Source organism: Schistocerca nitens, chromosome 7 (genome assembly GCF_023898315.1).
Source record: "Schistocerca nitens isolate TAMUIC-IGC-003100 chromosome 7, iqSchNite1.1, whole genome shotgun sequence".
Lineage (NCBI taxonomy): Eukaryota > Metazoa > Arthropoda > Insecta > Orthoptera > Acrididae > Schistocerca > Schistocerca nitens.
Window position 1 is genome coordinate 357,580,873 of NC_064620.1, and position 17,682 is coordinate 357,598,554.

Sequence of the window (17,682 nt, forward strand, 5' to 3'; positions counted from 1 at the left end):
GCTCACTGGCCAGAGGCAGTGGTCATGTGAATGCTCTTCTTTTTGTGTTTACTTTAGAAGAATGCCTTTTGGTCAAAAGCTCTCACATTTAGCAGTGTTTTTGTTGTCCCTGTGTGTTACTTGAATAATCTGTATTCAGTAGCAAACTTTCCTTTTCATAATATTGCCATTATTCCATCCTGGATTTTCCATTGTGTGATTTCAGCTGTAGGCAAGTGTGAAATTACTGCTCTTGGGTTGCCTTGTTCTTTGTCTTCTTTCAGGGTCCAGTTCTTAAACAAATTTTAAATAATTCAAGTCAACACAAGATTTAATTTTCATTTGATGTATATTTATTGTCTTTGTGCAGATTGATGAACATTATCAGCTGGTGGATAATAAACTATGTAATTATCACTAAACAGGTCAGTAACCCACAAAGACTTTGAGGACTCTTATCTTAAGTGGATATCATTCACACTCAATCGAAGTTCAGTTTGAAATTTACAGAAGTGACGGACATTCTGACTTTCGAACAACTGTCATTGGTTACTAAACACAGACTGCCTGTGATATTGTCGACTGCACCCGGTTAAAGACTGGCACAAAAAGATACTCACAAAATGTTAAATTTGACAGTAACATAAAAGAAAAAAAATATTTAACACTTATACATATTTGACAGTTCTAATGCTTCGGATGACTTAAAGTGTTGAAGTATGTGTGTATACTCCCGCTTCTTTAACGATACGATTTACTTGAGATTATCAGCCAACTTTCCTTGCTGGTTAGCTTGCTGCTGCAACCTCCTTTTCGCTTCTTCTCCAAAGCATATTTACTAGGAACAGGAATTTCTCAAGACTCTTTCTACTTATAAAAATACGCAGACGTAGGCAGTTTCTTTTGCTTCACTTAGCAATGTATATTTAAATATCTAACTTACACAAATCTCATTCTCCACATAAAAAAACACTGTCAAGTAAATCTCGCGTATCCAAAGGTTAGAAACAAAGTTCAGGCACACATAAGAGAAAGATGGCTTAAAAACCAAGTCCATTCTCATCCTGAATCTGAATACACGTCTTATCCTCTCAAAGTCCAAGACGAGCATTAATTAACAATATTTCAATTGTTCTTCTTTTTTTTTCACCACAATAGTCTAAGCGCCCCCCCCCCCCCCCCCCCCTGTCCCGTCCCGTCCCGTCCCGTCCACCCATGAACAATGGACCTTGCCATTGGTGAGGAGGCTTCCATGCCTCAGCCATACAGATAGCCGTACCGTAGGTGCAACCACAACGGAGGAAGAGGCCAGACAAACGTGGTTCCTGAAGAGGGGCAGCAGCCTTTTCAGTAGTTGCAGGGGCAACAATGTGGATGATTGACTGATCTGGCCTTGTAACACTAACCAAAACAGCCTTGCTGTGCTGGTACGTGAACGGCTGAAAGCAAGGGGAAACTACAGCCGTAATTTTTCTTGAGGGCATGCAGCTTCCCTGTATGGTTAAATGATAATGGTATCCTCTTGGGTAAAATATTCTGGAGGTAAAATAGTCTCCCATTCCAATCTCCGGGCGGGGACTACTCAGGAGGACGTCATTATCAGGAGAAAGAAAATTGGCGTTCTACGGATCGGAGTGTGGAATGTCAGATCACTTAATTGGGGAGATAGGCTAGAAAATTTAAGAAGGGAAATGGATAGGTTACAGTTAGATATAGTGGGAATTAGTGAAGTTTGGTGGCAGGAGGAACAAGACTTCTGGTCGGGTGAATACAGGGTTATAAATACAAAATCAAATTGGGGTAATGCAGGAATAGGTTTAATAATGAGTAAAAAAATAGCAGTGCAGTTAAGTTACTACAACTAGCATAATGAACGCATTATTGTGGCCATGATAGACACGAAGCCCACGCCTGCCACAGTAGTACAAGTTTATATGCCAACTAGCTCCGCAGATGACGAAGAGATTAATGAAATGTATGATGAGATAAAAGAAATTATTCAGATAGTGAAGGGAGACGAAAATTTAATAGTCTTGGGGGACTGGAATTCGATAGTAGGAAAAGGAAGAGAAGGAAACGTAGTAGGTGAATATGGAATGGAGGTAAGAAATAAAGAGGAAGCCACCTGGTAGAATTTTGCACAGAGCCTAACTTAATCATAGCTGACACTTGGTTCAAGAATCATGAAAGAAGGTTGTATACATAGAAGAGACCTGGAGGCAATGGAAGGTTTCAGATAGATTATAGAATGGTAAGACAGAGGTTTAGGAATCCGGTTTTAAATTGTGAGACATTTCCAGGAGCAGATGTGGACTCTGACCACAATCTAATGGTTATGAACTGTAGATTAAAAGTGAAGAAACTGCAAAAAAGCGGGAATTCCAGGAGATGGGACCTGGATAGACTGACAGAACCAGAGGTTGTACAGAGTTTCAGGGAGAGCATTAGGGAACGATTGACAGGAATGGGGGAAAGAAATACCGTAGAAGAAGAATGGGTAGCTTTGGTAGATGAAATAATGAAAGCAGCAGAGGATCAAGTAGGTAAAAAGTTGAGGGCTAGTAGAAATCCTTGGGTAACGGAAGATACATTGAATTTAATGGATGAAAGGAGAACTATAAAAATGCAGTAAATGAAGCAGGCAAAAAGGAATAGAAATGTCTCAAAAATGAGATCAACAAGAAGTTCAAAATTGCTAAGCAGGGATGGCTAGAGGACAAATGTAAGGATGTAGAGGCATGTCTCATTAGGGGTAAGATAGATACTGCCTACGGGAAAATTAAAGAGACCTTTGGAGGAAAGAGAACCACTTGTATGAATATCAAGAGCTCAGATGACAACCCAGTTCCAAGCAAAGAAGGGAAGGCAGAAAGGTGGAAGGGGTATATAGAGGGTTTATACGAGGGCGTTGTACTTGAGGACAATATTATGGAAATGGAAGAGGATGTAGATGATGATGAAATGAGAGAGATGATACTGCATGAAGAGTTTGATAGAGCACTGAAAGACCTAAGTCGAAATACGGGCTCAGGAGTAGACAACGATCTATTAGAACTACTGACAGTCTTGGGAGACCCAGCTATGACAGAACTCGACCATCTGGTGAGCAAGATGTATGAGACAGGCGAAATACCCTCAGACTTCAAGAAGAATATAATAATTCCAATCTCAAAGAAAGCAAGTGTTGACACATGTGAAAATTATCGAACTATCAGTTTAATAAGTCACGGCTGCAAAATACTAATGCGAATTCTTTACAGACAAATGGAAAAACTGGTGGAAGCTGACCTCGTGGAAGATCCATTTGGATTCCGTAGAAATTTTGGAACACGTGAGGCAATACTGATCCTACGACTTATCTTAGAAGATAGATTAAGGAAAGGCAAACCTACGGTTCTAGCATTTGTAGACTTAGTGAAAGCTTTTGACAATGTTGACTGGAATACTCTCTTTCAAATTCTGAGGGTGGCAGGGGTAAAATACAGGGAGCGAAAGGCTATTTACAATTTGTGCAGAAAGCAGATGGCAGTTATAAGTGTTGAGGGGCATGAAAGGGAAGCAGTGATTGGGAAGGGAGTGAGACAGGGTTGTAGCCTATCTCCAATGTTGTTGAATCTGTATATTGAGCAGGCAGAAAAATTCGGAGTTGGAATTAAAATCCATGGAGAAGAAATAAAAACTTTGAGGTTCGCTGATGACATTGTAATTCTGTCAGAGACAGCAAAGGATATGGAAGAGCAGTTGAACGGAATGGACAGTGTCTTGAAAGGAGGATATAAGATGAACATCAACAAAAGCAAACTGAGGGTGATGGAATGTAGTTGAATGAAGTTGGGTGATGCTGAGGGAATTAGATTAGGAAATGAGACACTTAAAGTAATAGACGACTTTTGCTATTTGGGGAGCAAAATAACTGATGATGGTCGAAGTGGAGAGGATATAAAATGGAGACTACAATGGCAAGGAAAGCTTTTCTGAAGAAGAGAAATTTGTTAACATAGATTTAAGTGTCAGGAAGTCTTTTCTGAATGTATTTGTATGTAGTTTAGCAATGTATGCAAGTGAATCATGGACGAAAAATAGTTTGGACAAGAAGAGAATAGAAGCTTTTGAAATGTGGTGCTACAGAAGAATGCTGAAGATTAGATGGGTAGATCACATAACTAATGAGGAGCTATTGAATAGAATTTGGGAGGAGAGGAATTTGTGGCACAACTTGACCAGAAGAAGGGATCGGTTGGTAGGACATGTTTTGAGGCATCAAGGGATCACCAATTTAGTATTGGAGGGCAGTGTGGAGGGTAAAAATCGTAGAGGGAGACCAAGAGATGAATACACTAAGCAGGTTCAGAAGGATATAGGTTGCAGTAGGTACTGGGAGATGAAGAAGCTTGCACAGGATAGAGTAGCATGGAGAGCTGCATCAAACCAGTCTCAGGACTGAAGACCACAACAACAACAACAACAACAACAACAACAAACAGCCAAGTTATAAAACAGCACAGAATACATAAACACTCCTTGTTCTTTCACTACTTCCATGGCTTCTCTGTGCTGTTCGACCACCGTGTCTACAGTCTTCCTTCTACACACTTTGGACATGTACACACAGACAGGCGACGCGCAGTAGATAGGCTCTCTCACACTTATGTTTAAAATATCATGTGTTTGAGATGGTAGAAGGCCGAGTGGTCTAGAATTTATGTTGAAATTCTCGAAACACTACACAGTGAAGTCCCTTTTGCTATTGACGATCTAGCTTTCAAATGGCATGAATATCGGGTTTTATTTTTGTGAATGGAAGATTTTTCAAGAAACTCAAATTTTACATTTGATTACTTCAACAACAAACATTTTTGTAATAAAATTATGAATTTTTGGAAACATAAAAGGTACTGCTACAACACAATAACACAGTTTTTTTTTATAGTAATGAATGTTCTGGCAGAATGTAAATAATTTGATAGTAAAGGAGACCACTCACGGAATAGCAGAGGTGTTGACTTGTCAATTTTGGTATAAATCCTCCCAACAATCTAGAATACAACCCCCTGCCTCCGCCCCCCCCCCCCTCCCCTTCACACACACACACACACACACACACACACTCTCTCACTACCTGTGAGCTTACATTGTTGTGTTGTGTCTATGTGTACAGAAGCTTATCAAATAAGGTGTATATGCCCCGGGACAACTGGGAACTCTGAGAAAAACGTAGCAATTTTTTTAATGAGGGAAAATCTGAAATTTTTTAGAGTTCTGGGAAACTGTCATTGTTCTAGTTTTCAGTTAAATTTTTGTAATTTTGACTGGTAAGAGCTCATACTCTAAAAAGGAATTTTACTTTAGCCCACTACTGCAGAATAATACTGCAGCAATAAAACATAAATGAGAGAATAACATCAAAATAAAACTTTAGTTGCAAAAAAAAATGCACCATTTACAACAATGTAACAAATTGTCCACACAAGCATCTGCCGATAGCGAAATGTGTCAAAGCCTTTAGGACGAAGACTATGCAATACTCCATAACAGCAGACTGCTTTTGATGGGCAGGATGTCACAGCTGTTTACATTTATAACAGGTCGCAGAAAAATATTGTGAATTTGAGGAGTGGTACTTGGGAAGTGAATTTCCATTTACATAAGATGGATTATGTTATGTATGAGAATGTGCGATGAATTTCTTACATCACAGCACATTTGACTCTCATTCAAAATGCTGATCACTTTGAGGACCAGTCACTTAGAAAAATTTTGGGACCAGAAGATGAGCCAGTTATGCCATTATTTAAAATCTAACTGGCACATTTGTGTTTGATATATCTTAAAGGGTAACCGACGCTAAGAAAGACCAAGCTTCAACATTAGTTTTTCATATTTATTTTACTTCTTTCACTGATTATGAATTGCATAATAACAATAGCAAACAGCATAATTATCCTTCAAAAGAATAGAAGTGAGAGTTGAGTTCATTTGGCTTTTCCATGAAAAAGCCTAAGTGCTCGATGAGATTTATTCAGCCAGGTAACCCACCGAATGTTTGGTGTTTGTAATACAAAAATATGCTGTGTGCTTGCTGCCGTTCATCAGAGGTCTTTCCAAAACGCATTTTTTGCTGGATTTCATTTCCTAAAGTGCCCAGGAAGTTCTACACAGGTGCATAAAATCTTTACCATTCAAAGTACTGATAAGCTCTACAGCTCTGAGGGAAAGTATATTGTCACTTAACATGGAAAGACTGTACATTCACCCAGGATATAATGTATTTTCATCTGTAAAAAAGTATATTTTTAACCACGAAACCCAGGGAGAATGCGGGAATTCTCATCATCTCCTTTAACAATTCTGGGATACACAAAAGTGCTCAGACATTCCCTTATTTCATGCTCACTTTTTTCAACTCTGTTCAGTAGTTAAATGTAATAGTAATGTTTAACACATTTCACTTATTCTATTGTAGGTTACTTGTGTAGAACAGCAAAGTCACAATGTCGGCGTTCAGTTATTGGTTTCTCAGTTACATACAAATGGGGAAACACTAACTTTGGATGATCAGCAGTTTGGATCAGTGTTGCAAGTGTTGAAAAATGAAGGTACGTGGTTTTATAAATTATCAATTTTTTAAAGAATAGCATCTTGTTGTTGCAAAGGTATTTGCTTAAAATTCATATTCTTTGCTGATTTTTTAATGTTTTCATTGCTGTTATTTAACCCTCAAGCAGACGCACCATTTTTCATAAGGCGAGCAGGCATGTGGTGCACTTTGTACTCATGTAAAGAATAGCTGTCTTTTTTGTTACCAAGGTAAACATGTATGAGCAAAATCACAGTTTAATTTTAGTTTAATTTGACAACGATAAAATAAACTTACATTATACGGGCTAAAGCACTGTTTAATTGAAACAATAACAAGATAAAATTATATCAGTCTGTTTCTGTGTACAAGTGTTACCCCACAATAATGACCCATTCAAAGCATTAAACAACACAGTTGCATTAGCTCCCAACCAACTGATTATTTGATATTACTAATTATCGCGTAGACAATAATGGAATTGTGTTGCTAGCCTGTAATCTGGATCATGTTCTTGCTTGGATCTTAATTTTTTTTCCTCACGTAGCTCGCTGTTTTATATTAATATTGCTCTCTTGGAGCTATGACACCATAACTTATCACTATGTTAGCTGAAGCAATAATGGAGAAACAGGTATGGGATCACAATTGTAAAACAACAATGGAACCATACAAGACAATGTTATTTGTGGTTCGCACACTTTATGCATAGGGCGTCCACTCGAGGGTTTGAGGTGTAACAGAAGTGTTACATCTGTTTGCCTGTAATTTACATTTTTACTTTCGAATTTTTTGAAACAAACCAAATGGAATTTTAACATCTTACTTACCTGATGTCAGGTTCTTTATGAGTGAAATGTATCATGTTCAGAAAAACAGAAAATCCAGTTGTGATAACGAAGTAGATTCTGCATGACGTAGTAAAGTAGCTCCATTTTTTAAGAGATTATCTTGTGAAATGAAATTAATATTGATGTATGAAACAGTTTTATATTGACGTATGGGAAGACATATAAAATTACGAAGTCAATAAATGTTTTGAAATCAGGATTTGCTTTTTACAAATTTGCCTAAGAATCAGTATTACAAAAATCACTATATTTGAGAAAATGTATTACAATAATTGTCTTAGTACTGAGTTTCTGTTCTTAAATTTCATAAAGTTAAAAAAAAATCATCTTTTTGTATGTTTGAAGTAGCTCGTGTCTTAGCATCTTGGTGTCATTATTATTATTGTTCAAGTTACTGTTTACTTTTTTTCTTTGGGTTTGTCCTGATAACACAGGACAAGTTTCACAATGTGTGCAGTTCACATGTATCATTAATGAAATTAACCAGGAAATACCATGTAGGCCCGATTGTATAAAGCAGTTGATCTTAGATTAGCACAAGAAATAAAACTCGGATCAAGCTGAACTTGGTAATCTGTGTTGTTTAAATATTAATCTCAGATTATTTCACTGTGAACTAGGATCAACTTTGACGACCAAAATTTCACAGATTAAATCAAGTTCTTAGACTGTTACATTAGTTGAAGAAAAATATTGACAAAGAAAGTAAAGAGTGCAATTAATAATTGGTCCCATAAGAATTCTTAAAAATGACTTGTAATTAATATGAAAAGTTAAAAGGCCTTCCACAGATTCTTAATAGCAGTGTAAGAAAGGGAAATTCAAATGATTTGCAGTGAACAGTAAGTAACTGGAATATTACTGCAGCTAACAATGGTTGAACATCTCTTACAAAAATATTCTCTAGGCTTCAATAGCAGTAACCATACACTTAAAAAATTTTTTTGCAAGCCAGTATTCACAGGAAGGTGACAATTTAACTGTTAAATGCCCACTTTGTGCATAGGTTTCTGTGGCGCAATAGCACATGCGTTGATGAATACCCGAAGTCTGGCTCTTTTTCCCTTCATTTATAAGGCCTTTATTCTCTGGGAGTGCTTGTTTATTGAGCAAAAACCCAAGTTGCACCGTGGTTCACGTTCCACATTAACCTCTAGATCCCCATACATCTGAATGAGTACGTTCAAAAGTCTGAGGAAGGCAAGGATATGCCATTTCCAAAAGGACCATGCCATGTTGCTGTCAAACTAACTTGGGGTTGGTGACAGCTGTAACTAAGTAGACAATAAAAATATATACTTCTGCTGCTTTCTGCAGTAATAAGTTTTGGTTGCATTGAATAACTAGGCTTAAAAACCTGCAAACCATTGAAGCTTTAGCCTGCACATAAAGACATTAATACCATGGCCAATGACCTGTAATATGTATGTTTGCGTCATGCTCAGCAAACAACTGAAAGTCTCACGCACTGCCACATTTGGCAACAGTTTTCTTTCAAATTCAAATAGATTGTACCACCATACAGCCAATGCAAGTTGGCCATTAATTATAACAGCTGCTGAACCGTGAACAGCCATGAATACAATTATAAAATCACTAACTTTTGAGTCCATGCCACCTGAATATGCTATCTGCTGTTTTCTAATATTTTGAACCTCTATGATGGGCAGCATTCTGCATTCACAAGCCTTAATCACTGAGAGTTAAATTGCTTTTTGGCATGGAGAAGTTTCTTGAAGAAGTTTGAAAAGTTTGCGGTGATTATTTTTCTTCATCTTGAAAACATGAAATCTTCAACAATAAATACTGTTTATCTGTAATATACCAATAATAGCCAGGTCAGTGTGTGATAATCATGTTGATAGCTGACATTTTGGTATTTCCAAGCATGTCTCATGCTAATTTAGATCAGCACTGAACCACATCCAGTTGATCCAAGTTTAGTGTTATACAAAAAAGGGATTTCATCAACTTTGTTCATTTTCAGAACTCTGCACACAGTTGAACTGTTGTTAGCGACATTTATACAATCGGCCCTTAGTGTTTTCTGTTGCATAAAAATCATTGTATTATTTTGTGGCAACAGAATAAAACAGTTCTGGATGTCTTTCAGGATTATCTGTAAAGACTGAATTTCAGCAGGAAGCAATGAAAACAGAGTTCGAAGACACTCAATCATTGGAGGCATTGGAAAAAAACGAATTTGCAGAATCATTAGAAGGAAATAACTCTACACCGACATTAGCAAACGAAAGTTTTGTTGAAGCACTCAACAATGAAAATTTTGTAGAGTCTGTGGATGTTAAGATGGAGTTTGTGAAAGAGTCCCTTGGAGATACAGAATTTAGTGAACTTCAGGAGCAGGGAGATTTCACTGATGCAGTGCTTTTGGAGGAGATTGTGGCAGAAGCTGAAAAGGAAGGTGGAACATGTAAGTTTGTGTTCACCACATATGTTACTTTAAAGTTGCCTCTTGACCAAATTTTGCGATCAGTTTTGATTATGACTGGGCGAACCATTACTGGACACTATAATTCAGGCAAAGTATAATCCGAACATGGTGTAACAACAGTGGACAAAATTTATGTATGAAGTAGTTGTTGTTGTTATTTTTGTTGTTATTGTTGTCGTTGGCAGTTCCAGAGTAATAACTTGTTTTCACAAAACATTTGGTTACAGTTTACCAGCAAATAAGTAAATGAATAAATTACAGTACTCACAGATAAGGCAGATTTTGCCTGAAAGAGCCTCACTAGGAAGCTAGAGTGGTCTTTTTGTAAAATACATCCATGAGCGGTTGAATTACACACATCTACCCAGTAGCGATCAGTGCGCAGTAGCATGTAACACCACCTCTCATCCTGAGGATGGCAGTGGAGTGATATTGCATAGAAGCTACAAGATGTTGGAAGTATTTGGGAGCCATCCTGAGTGATAACTGCTCAACCGTCATCCACAGCTACAAAAATTGGTCAGAACTGAGTCCAAGATTGCACAGGTCTTGCTCATTGGGTTTGAGGTCGGGTGATCTTGAAAGTAGGGGGTCATAGGAGCAATCTCACATTCTTGAGCGTTCTTCAGACTAATTTTGAGCCATTTTAAGACTAAGAGAGTCTTGTTTGTTGCCTTGTTGAAGGTACAGGTTGCCTATAGGGTATTATAAGTGAACAACAGATGCATATGATTGGCTAGATGGTTTTTGTATTGCTTTCTGTTGAAAGACAATGGTAGGCTCACGGGAGCCCATTTTTTGTACTATGCAATCATCATCCATAGAAGAATACCTTTACTTTCTGCCTTGAACAGGGTTAAATTAGTAACCCTGGTTTTTGTGTGCTGTTACTGTACTGTAACACATCTCAAGCTCTGAGTATCTAGTGATGGTGTTTGCTGTGTGCCATGTGGTGTATGTCTACTTGAGGCAGGAATGTGGGACTGTGGCTTCTCTACTCGTTAGCAAGAGACCGAGTGATATAGTGCAATGTTATGATGCTGGACGTGTGTCAGAGAGACTGGCAGTTCAAATTCCTGTGTAGCCACCAGATTTTGGCTTCTCGTGGTTTCCTTAAATTGCATGAGGCAAATGCTGGGATGGTTCATTTTAAAAAGACGTGGATGGTATCCTGTCAATCCAAGCTTGTCCTCGCATCTCTAAGGATGAGATTGTGACAAACGTTAAGTTGTTGTTGTTGTTGTTGTTGAGTCTTGGATTAGCAAATAAGTAATTTGTTTTACTGAGGCTCATCTACCTCCTTTTACAAACTATGCAAATATTGAATGTGCCAAAATCAGTCATTAGCTTTCACCCTTGATGATGTCAAAATGAGGGACATAAACCATCCATCAAAATCTAATATGCATAAAATATGTGACACAACAAGAATTCCAGTTATTGTCATGACAATACATTTGTTGGCTTCACCAACTCACAGCCAGATTGTCACCTTTCAACTGATCCTAGACCTCGGGCTATGTTATGGGTATTTGTTTCATCACAATTAGATTTAATAAGTTTCATATTCACATTTGTTGGGCTTACCAACTCACAACCAAACTCCTGCCTTTTATCGCAACTTACATCCCAAAAAATAATATAGGAGCAACATAAATATTGTCAGTATTCTGTTCTCTCTTTGTTCTGGGCACTTACGACATTGCGTGCCATATCACCCTTATGTCACAGGTCAAAGCAGATATCTGGTATTGGTAAGTTCAACTGACCCCATATTGTGATTGTTGATGGTGATCCCTGTTGTCAGTACACTGCTGCCCATAACAGTTGATTTTGGAGGTGACAGTTTTCCCTGAATGGAAGTAGTCTTGGTATACCTTGCCATGGTGGCACGTGACAATCCAGTGGCTGTATGACTTAGGTGATGGAATGATTCATGCCTCAATTACAAATGTCAGGTCACATATTGATCATACTTTTCCCCCCATTCTGAACTGGATTGTAACCTAGGCAACCAGTATAAAGCCTGCTGATTAGTAGTGATGGAAACAATTAATTCAGTTGGTTGTTGTGAAACATTCAACTCATTTGGTTGTAACTTCAGGTATAATTTGAATTATTCATTCATTCTTTGCTGTTGAGCAAAATTAATCTATGGGAGCAGCCGAATGAAAACAGTTGATACAATCCATTGTTGTTGTTATTTGACAGTGTCAAATTGGAAGATATGTGATTTGTTATGTTAAAATACACTGACGGAAAAAAGAATTGCAACACCAGAAATAATTAATGTAGAGTAATGGAATTTTGGGAATACATTTTTCTAGGTAACATATTTAAGCGATTAACATTGCAAGATCATAGGTTAATGTAAGTACAAGATAAACCATTGCAAATGTGAAATACTGGTACGTTAATAACTAATGTAACCACCAGAATGTTGAATGCAGGCAAGCAAATGTTCATGCATTGTGCTGTACAGGTGCCAGATGTCAGTTTGTGAGATGGACTTCCATGCTTGTTACACATGATCAGTCAATACAGGGACGATGTTTGTGGATGATGTTGGAGTTGTCTTATGGCTCATAAGTGATCGATTGGAGACAGATCTGGTGATAGAGTGGACCAAGGCAACTTGTCGACACACTGTAGAGCATGTTGGGTTGCAACAGCAGCATGTGGGCTAGCGTTATCCTGTTGGAAAACACACCCTGGTATGGGAAACACCTGCTGGTATGCTGTCCATGAATGGCAACTAAACAGGTCGAATTACCAGACTGACATACTGCCGTCATACGAAATCGCACCCCAGACCATAACTCCAGGTGTAGGCTCAGTCTGTCTAGCACACAGACAGGTTGGTTGCAGGCCCTCAACTGGCCTCCTCATAACCAACACAGGACCATCACTGGCAACGAGGCAGAACCAACTGTCATCAGAAAACACAGCAGACTTCCACGCTGCCCTCCAGTGAGCACTCGCGTGACACTGCTGAAGTTGCAAATGGCAGAGGCTTGGGGTGAGTGAATGCACACTTAGAGGGCTTCTGGCTCCGAGATGACCTGGAAGTAACTAATTTGTAACAGATTGTTGTGTCACTGTGGTGCCAACTGCTACTCAAATTGCTGCTGCAGATGCAGTATGATGTGCCAGAGCCATATGCCAAATGTGATGGTCTTCTCTCTCAGTAGTATGGTGTGGCCGTCCGTAGCTTGGTCGTCTTGTGACTAAATTCTCATGACCACTGTTGCCAGCAATCATGTTCGGTGGCTACCTTCCTGCTTCGTCTTTCTGCAATTGCGCAAAAGGGACATCCGGCTTCTCCTAGCACCATTACACAACATTGTTCAAAATCAGTGAGGTGCTGATAGTGGCTTCTTTTTTGCCTTGAGAGCATTACTGACTACCATCAACTCACTATGTCCAGTCTCAGAGGTAACTAACTTTTACCATAGTTACGCTTTGTATTTAAAGCAAACCTGATTTGCATCCTCAAAGTGAGGCTATTAATGCCAATCTTGGCTGTCTTGTGTGAAATTGGAATAGACATTATCTATCAGATGTATAAACGTGCCTACCAACTTTTGTTTATGCCACACAACTCCTTTTTGGTGTTTCGATCTTTTTTTTTTATCAGTGTATGTGGAAAAAAATTCCAGGTCAGGATTACTAAAACTCCTTTATTTGATAACTAGTTTCAGCTCTTTGACAAGCCATCTTCAGATAAAAAAGGTAGTTGCAAAACAGGCATGAACAATAGTGAAAGTTTATGGTTGAACAATGTATACTTTCTTTCCTTGGAAGCATTTCTTTAGTGTTTTCATTGACTGATCTATCCATTCATTATTCTGAATAAAACCAGTGTATGGTATTTTCATTGGTTGAATTAAAGCAGCGGTATACAGCCAGTGCATGCTCACCCCTGGAGGGTACCCCTGGGTTATGTGAAGACATAACGGGGGGGGGGGGGGGGGGGGGGGGGGTACCCCAAAGTTAAAATACGCATTATATATGTACAATCTGTTATGTGCTTCTTTTCATCATTTAAAACATTAATATATTGCTGTGGTTTAAGTTGATCCAGATGGAGTTAATGTATAACGAATTTAGCAGATCTATTACAGGCAGTACAATTTAGAGCATTAAAGTCCCATTAGGGGTATGTGTAGAGTCAGCTGCTAGCTTTTGTCACTGCAGTAGCACATCAGAGGACACCCTTACTCACGGTCGAGTGGAAGGTTGTACCAAGGTGTTGCAGGCAGTGAAAGGCTTTCCGAGGGGCTGATTGGAGAGCCTACCAGATACGTCTGATGGACGACTTTTGGGTGCTATCTATGACTGACAGTCATTTAGCCAGATGTAGTCACAGAGGGTGGATTTACTGATAGTCGGGAGCTCCAACATTAGGTACTTTGTGGGTCCCCTTACGGATATTGCTGCCAAGGAGGGGAAGAAATGCAGTGCACTCTGTGTTTACATTCCAGAAGAAGTCAATTCAGCTGTGGAAAGGTTGCTTCTGGATGCCATGAAGAGCACAGGGATCAGCCAACTGCAGGTGGTAGCTCACGTCAGTACAAACACTGTGTGTTGATGTAGATTGGAGAGAATCCCTCTTGTTTTGGGTGGCTACCTTTAGTGGTCTTGCTTGCGAGACGAGGGTGAAGCTCACCAACTGTAGCGTCATTAACAGAACAGGCTCTGGTCCTTTGGTACAGAGCCAAGAGCAAGGTGTGAATCAGAGGCTCATATACGAGGGTGGTTTGAAAAGTTCTCGGAACGGAATAGAAAAAAAGAAACTTTTTTTATTTTTCAATGTAGTCTCCTTGTAGATTAATGAACTTGGTCCAGTGATGTTCCAGTGCCTTGACCCCATCTTGAAGAGGAATTTCCTCCAGGCCTGCAAAATAGTTGTCAACTCCAGCTATCAATTCTTCGTTTGAAGTGAATCTTTGTCCACCAAGAAAAATTTTCCGTTTTGGGAAGAGATGGAAGTCTGACGGAGGTGAGTAAAGGAGGGTGTTGCAACAATTCATACCTTAGTTCATGTAATTTTGCCATGGACAGCACATGTGTGAGCACTCATTGTCTTGATGGAAGGTGACTTTCTTCCTCGCTAAACCTGGCCTTTTTTTGCGTATCTTTTGTTGCAATTTGTCCAGGACGTTAGCATAGTATTCTCCAGTAATTGTTTGGCCAGTGGGAAGATAATCTACAAACAGAATCCCTTTCGCATCCCAGAACACTGATGTCATGGCCTTTCCCGCCAAAGGAATTGTCTTCGCTTTCTTTGGCGGTGGTGAGTCACCATGTTTCCACTGCTTTGACTGTTGTTTTGTCTATGGGGTGTAGTAGTGCACCCAAGTTTCATCTGTGGTCACAGACTGGAGAAAAAAATCTTGTTCATTTCTCCTAAAATGGGCCAAACATTTTTCTGATATGCCCATCCCCACGCGTTTTTGATCCAGCATCAAGAGTCGTGTCACCCATCTTGCAGATAACTTTTTACTTTCTAATTCTTCAGTTAAAATGTGATACACCCCTTCAAATGACATCTGGTAAGCATGAGAAATTTCACGCACTTACAATCGTTGATTCTCCATGACCATTTTGTGCACTTTTGCAATGATTTCTGGAGTAGTGACACATCGTGACCAACACTGTGTGGATATTTATCTAAGCTCTCCCGACCAAATTTAAATTTGTTTGTCTGCTTGGCACAGTTGAACATGGAGGAGGAGAGTCCCCCAGTATATTCTGGAAATCAGCATGAATGTCCTTTGATTTCACACCTTTCTTTACGAAGTACTTAATCACTGCTCAATTCTCTCTCTCTCTCTCTCTCTACCCCCCCTCCCCCCCCTTATTCGCCAATCACTATGCGAGAACAACAACAGAGCCACGTCACTGCCACAGCTCTCTTCCAAGAGCACTGATGTGGCACGTGTTTACAGGCAACAGTCCAATGAGTATCATGTGAACAACTCATTGGGCTAGCGCTGACCTCTCGTGGTGATTCCGAGAACTTTTCAAACCACTCTCGTAACTCTGCAATCGTGTAGGCTGCAGATTCTTTGACTTCTGGTATTGGGTGGTGGGTTTCCGGGCTGCACTGTCGAGTCCACTACACACAGGAGGTGGGTACATGGTTAGCAGGGGCTGTATGGAGGGGACTGGGTGGTTTTTTAGGTTAGAGGGCCTCGGGGAAACTACAGAAAGGGTGTAGGGCAAACACAGGAAGGTAGACCTAGCAACTAGACCTAATAGAAAGCACCAAAGCTCAAATTGTTAAAGGTATGGAAACTGGCTAAAGCTGGAAATAAATCCAGCCAAAATTTTTACGAAGGACCTAACAGTGTTCAGAAAGGATGTATTAAATATCATAGGTAGTGGAGTGTTTATTTCTGTCATCAGTAGTTTACCTTGTAATGAAATTGAAGTTGATAGTTCTTGAGAGTTATTATGTGTAGGCTCTGGCTCAGATGACACACTTTCTGAACAGTTCAAAGAGAACTTGAGTTTTTATTTCAAGTAGGTACCCCACTCATACAATTTTAGTTGCTGGTTAAGTCAGTCTGCCCTCAATATGTTGACAGAAACACGTTTAAAGCTGACGGTAGGCATATAATGTTGTCTGAAATTGTACTGAATGCTTTCTCAGAAAATCATTTTGAACAGTTATTCAGGAGACAACTGGAAGTGTCATTGGTTGCGAAGATATACTTGACCTCTTAGCAACAAATAATTCTGAGCAGATAAGAGATGGATAAAGAGAGTAGTGAGCACAAGGTTGTTGTAGTGAGACTGAATACTGCATCATCCAAACCCACCAAAAATGAATGCAAAGTACATCAGTTTAAAAAAGCAGATAAAAATTTGCTTGATACCTTTCTAAGTGAAAGTCTCCACTCCTGATCTGACTATGTAAGCATAGACCAGATGTGATTTGAATTCAGAAAAATAGTATTGATGGCATTTGAGAGATACATACCAAATAAATTAATAAGAGTTGGTAGCGACTCCTGTGGTACACAAAATGGGTCAGAACACTGTTGTATAAGCAACCCAAAAAACGCCAAATTTAAGGAGACTGGTCCGTGAATACCAGGGGAAACATTGAAAAAATTGTTAGTTTTCTAAACAGTGTTACTCAAAGAATAAGATTTGTAAGCCCATATAATGCTTACCATCTTTTAAGACATCTGTTATAAACATTTTTATGTATGAACCACAACCTTAGCTCTCGCCTTTTTTTAAATTGTATTTTTTGTTGTTGCAAGTGAAATAAACCATGCTAATTATTTATTTACATCATAGGTACACATACCTCGAAATAAAAACAAAGTAGAAGGTTTAGTTTATTCCTGTAAGTTCTTTGCACTATTATCTTTAAATCAGACTATTGAAAAGATTGTGCTGACATACAGTGTGGTACAAATAGATTTTAAGTATGATTACAAAAAATTTTGGAAATAAATTAAGAGTTTTTCTTCAAAAAAGCATTTTATTTTCAAAGTTAAGTCACAAGAGTAGTCTGCCTTTTACTTAAGCGTGTTTTAAGACAGTATACAATATTTCAGCTCTCTACATTTAGTATTTTTTAACCAAAGTGTACCAGAACATGAAATAATTTAACTTTCAGGAAATTCAAGTTAACTTTAACACTTGCTTTTTCTATTAAACTTGCATGACACTAATGCCTCCCAGGTCCATATTCATCTTGTTTCCTGTATCATTCTTCCTCCCTTCTTTTTTTCACACTTCTTCTTATTCTTCCTTCTTTGATGGCTTCCAAAACTGATTTTTCTTCTTCGAAGAGTCTCCTT

General features: G+C 38.8%; 1 protein-coding gene across 4 annotated transcripts in view; it reads left to right on the forward strand.

The window, feature by feature from the left end:
- LOC126194770 (PR domain zinc finger protein 10-like) overlaps positions 1–17,682 on the forward strand; it is a 208,324-nt gene that overhangs the window by 40,539 nt on the left and 150,103 nt on the right. For 3 of the 4 annotated variants that reach the window (XM_049933056.1, XM_049933055.1, XM_049933058.1), the window contains 2 exons: positions 6,443–6,575; positions 9,521–9,838. In XM_049933056.1, coding sequence (XP_049789013.1) covers positions 6,443–6,575; positions 9,521–9,838 — 451 coding nt within the window. The remainder of the gene's footprint in view (positions 1–6,442; positions 6,576–9,520; positions 9,839–17,682) is intronic. The other variant, XM_049933057.1, reaches the window with a different exon arrangement.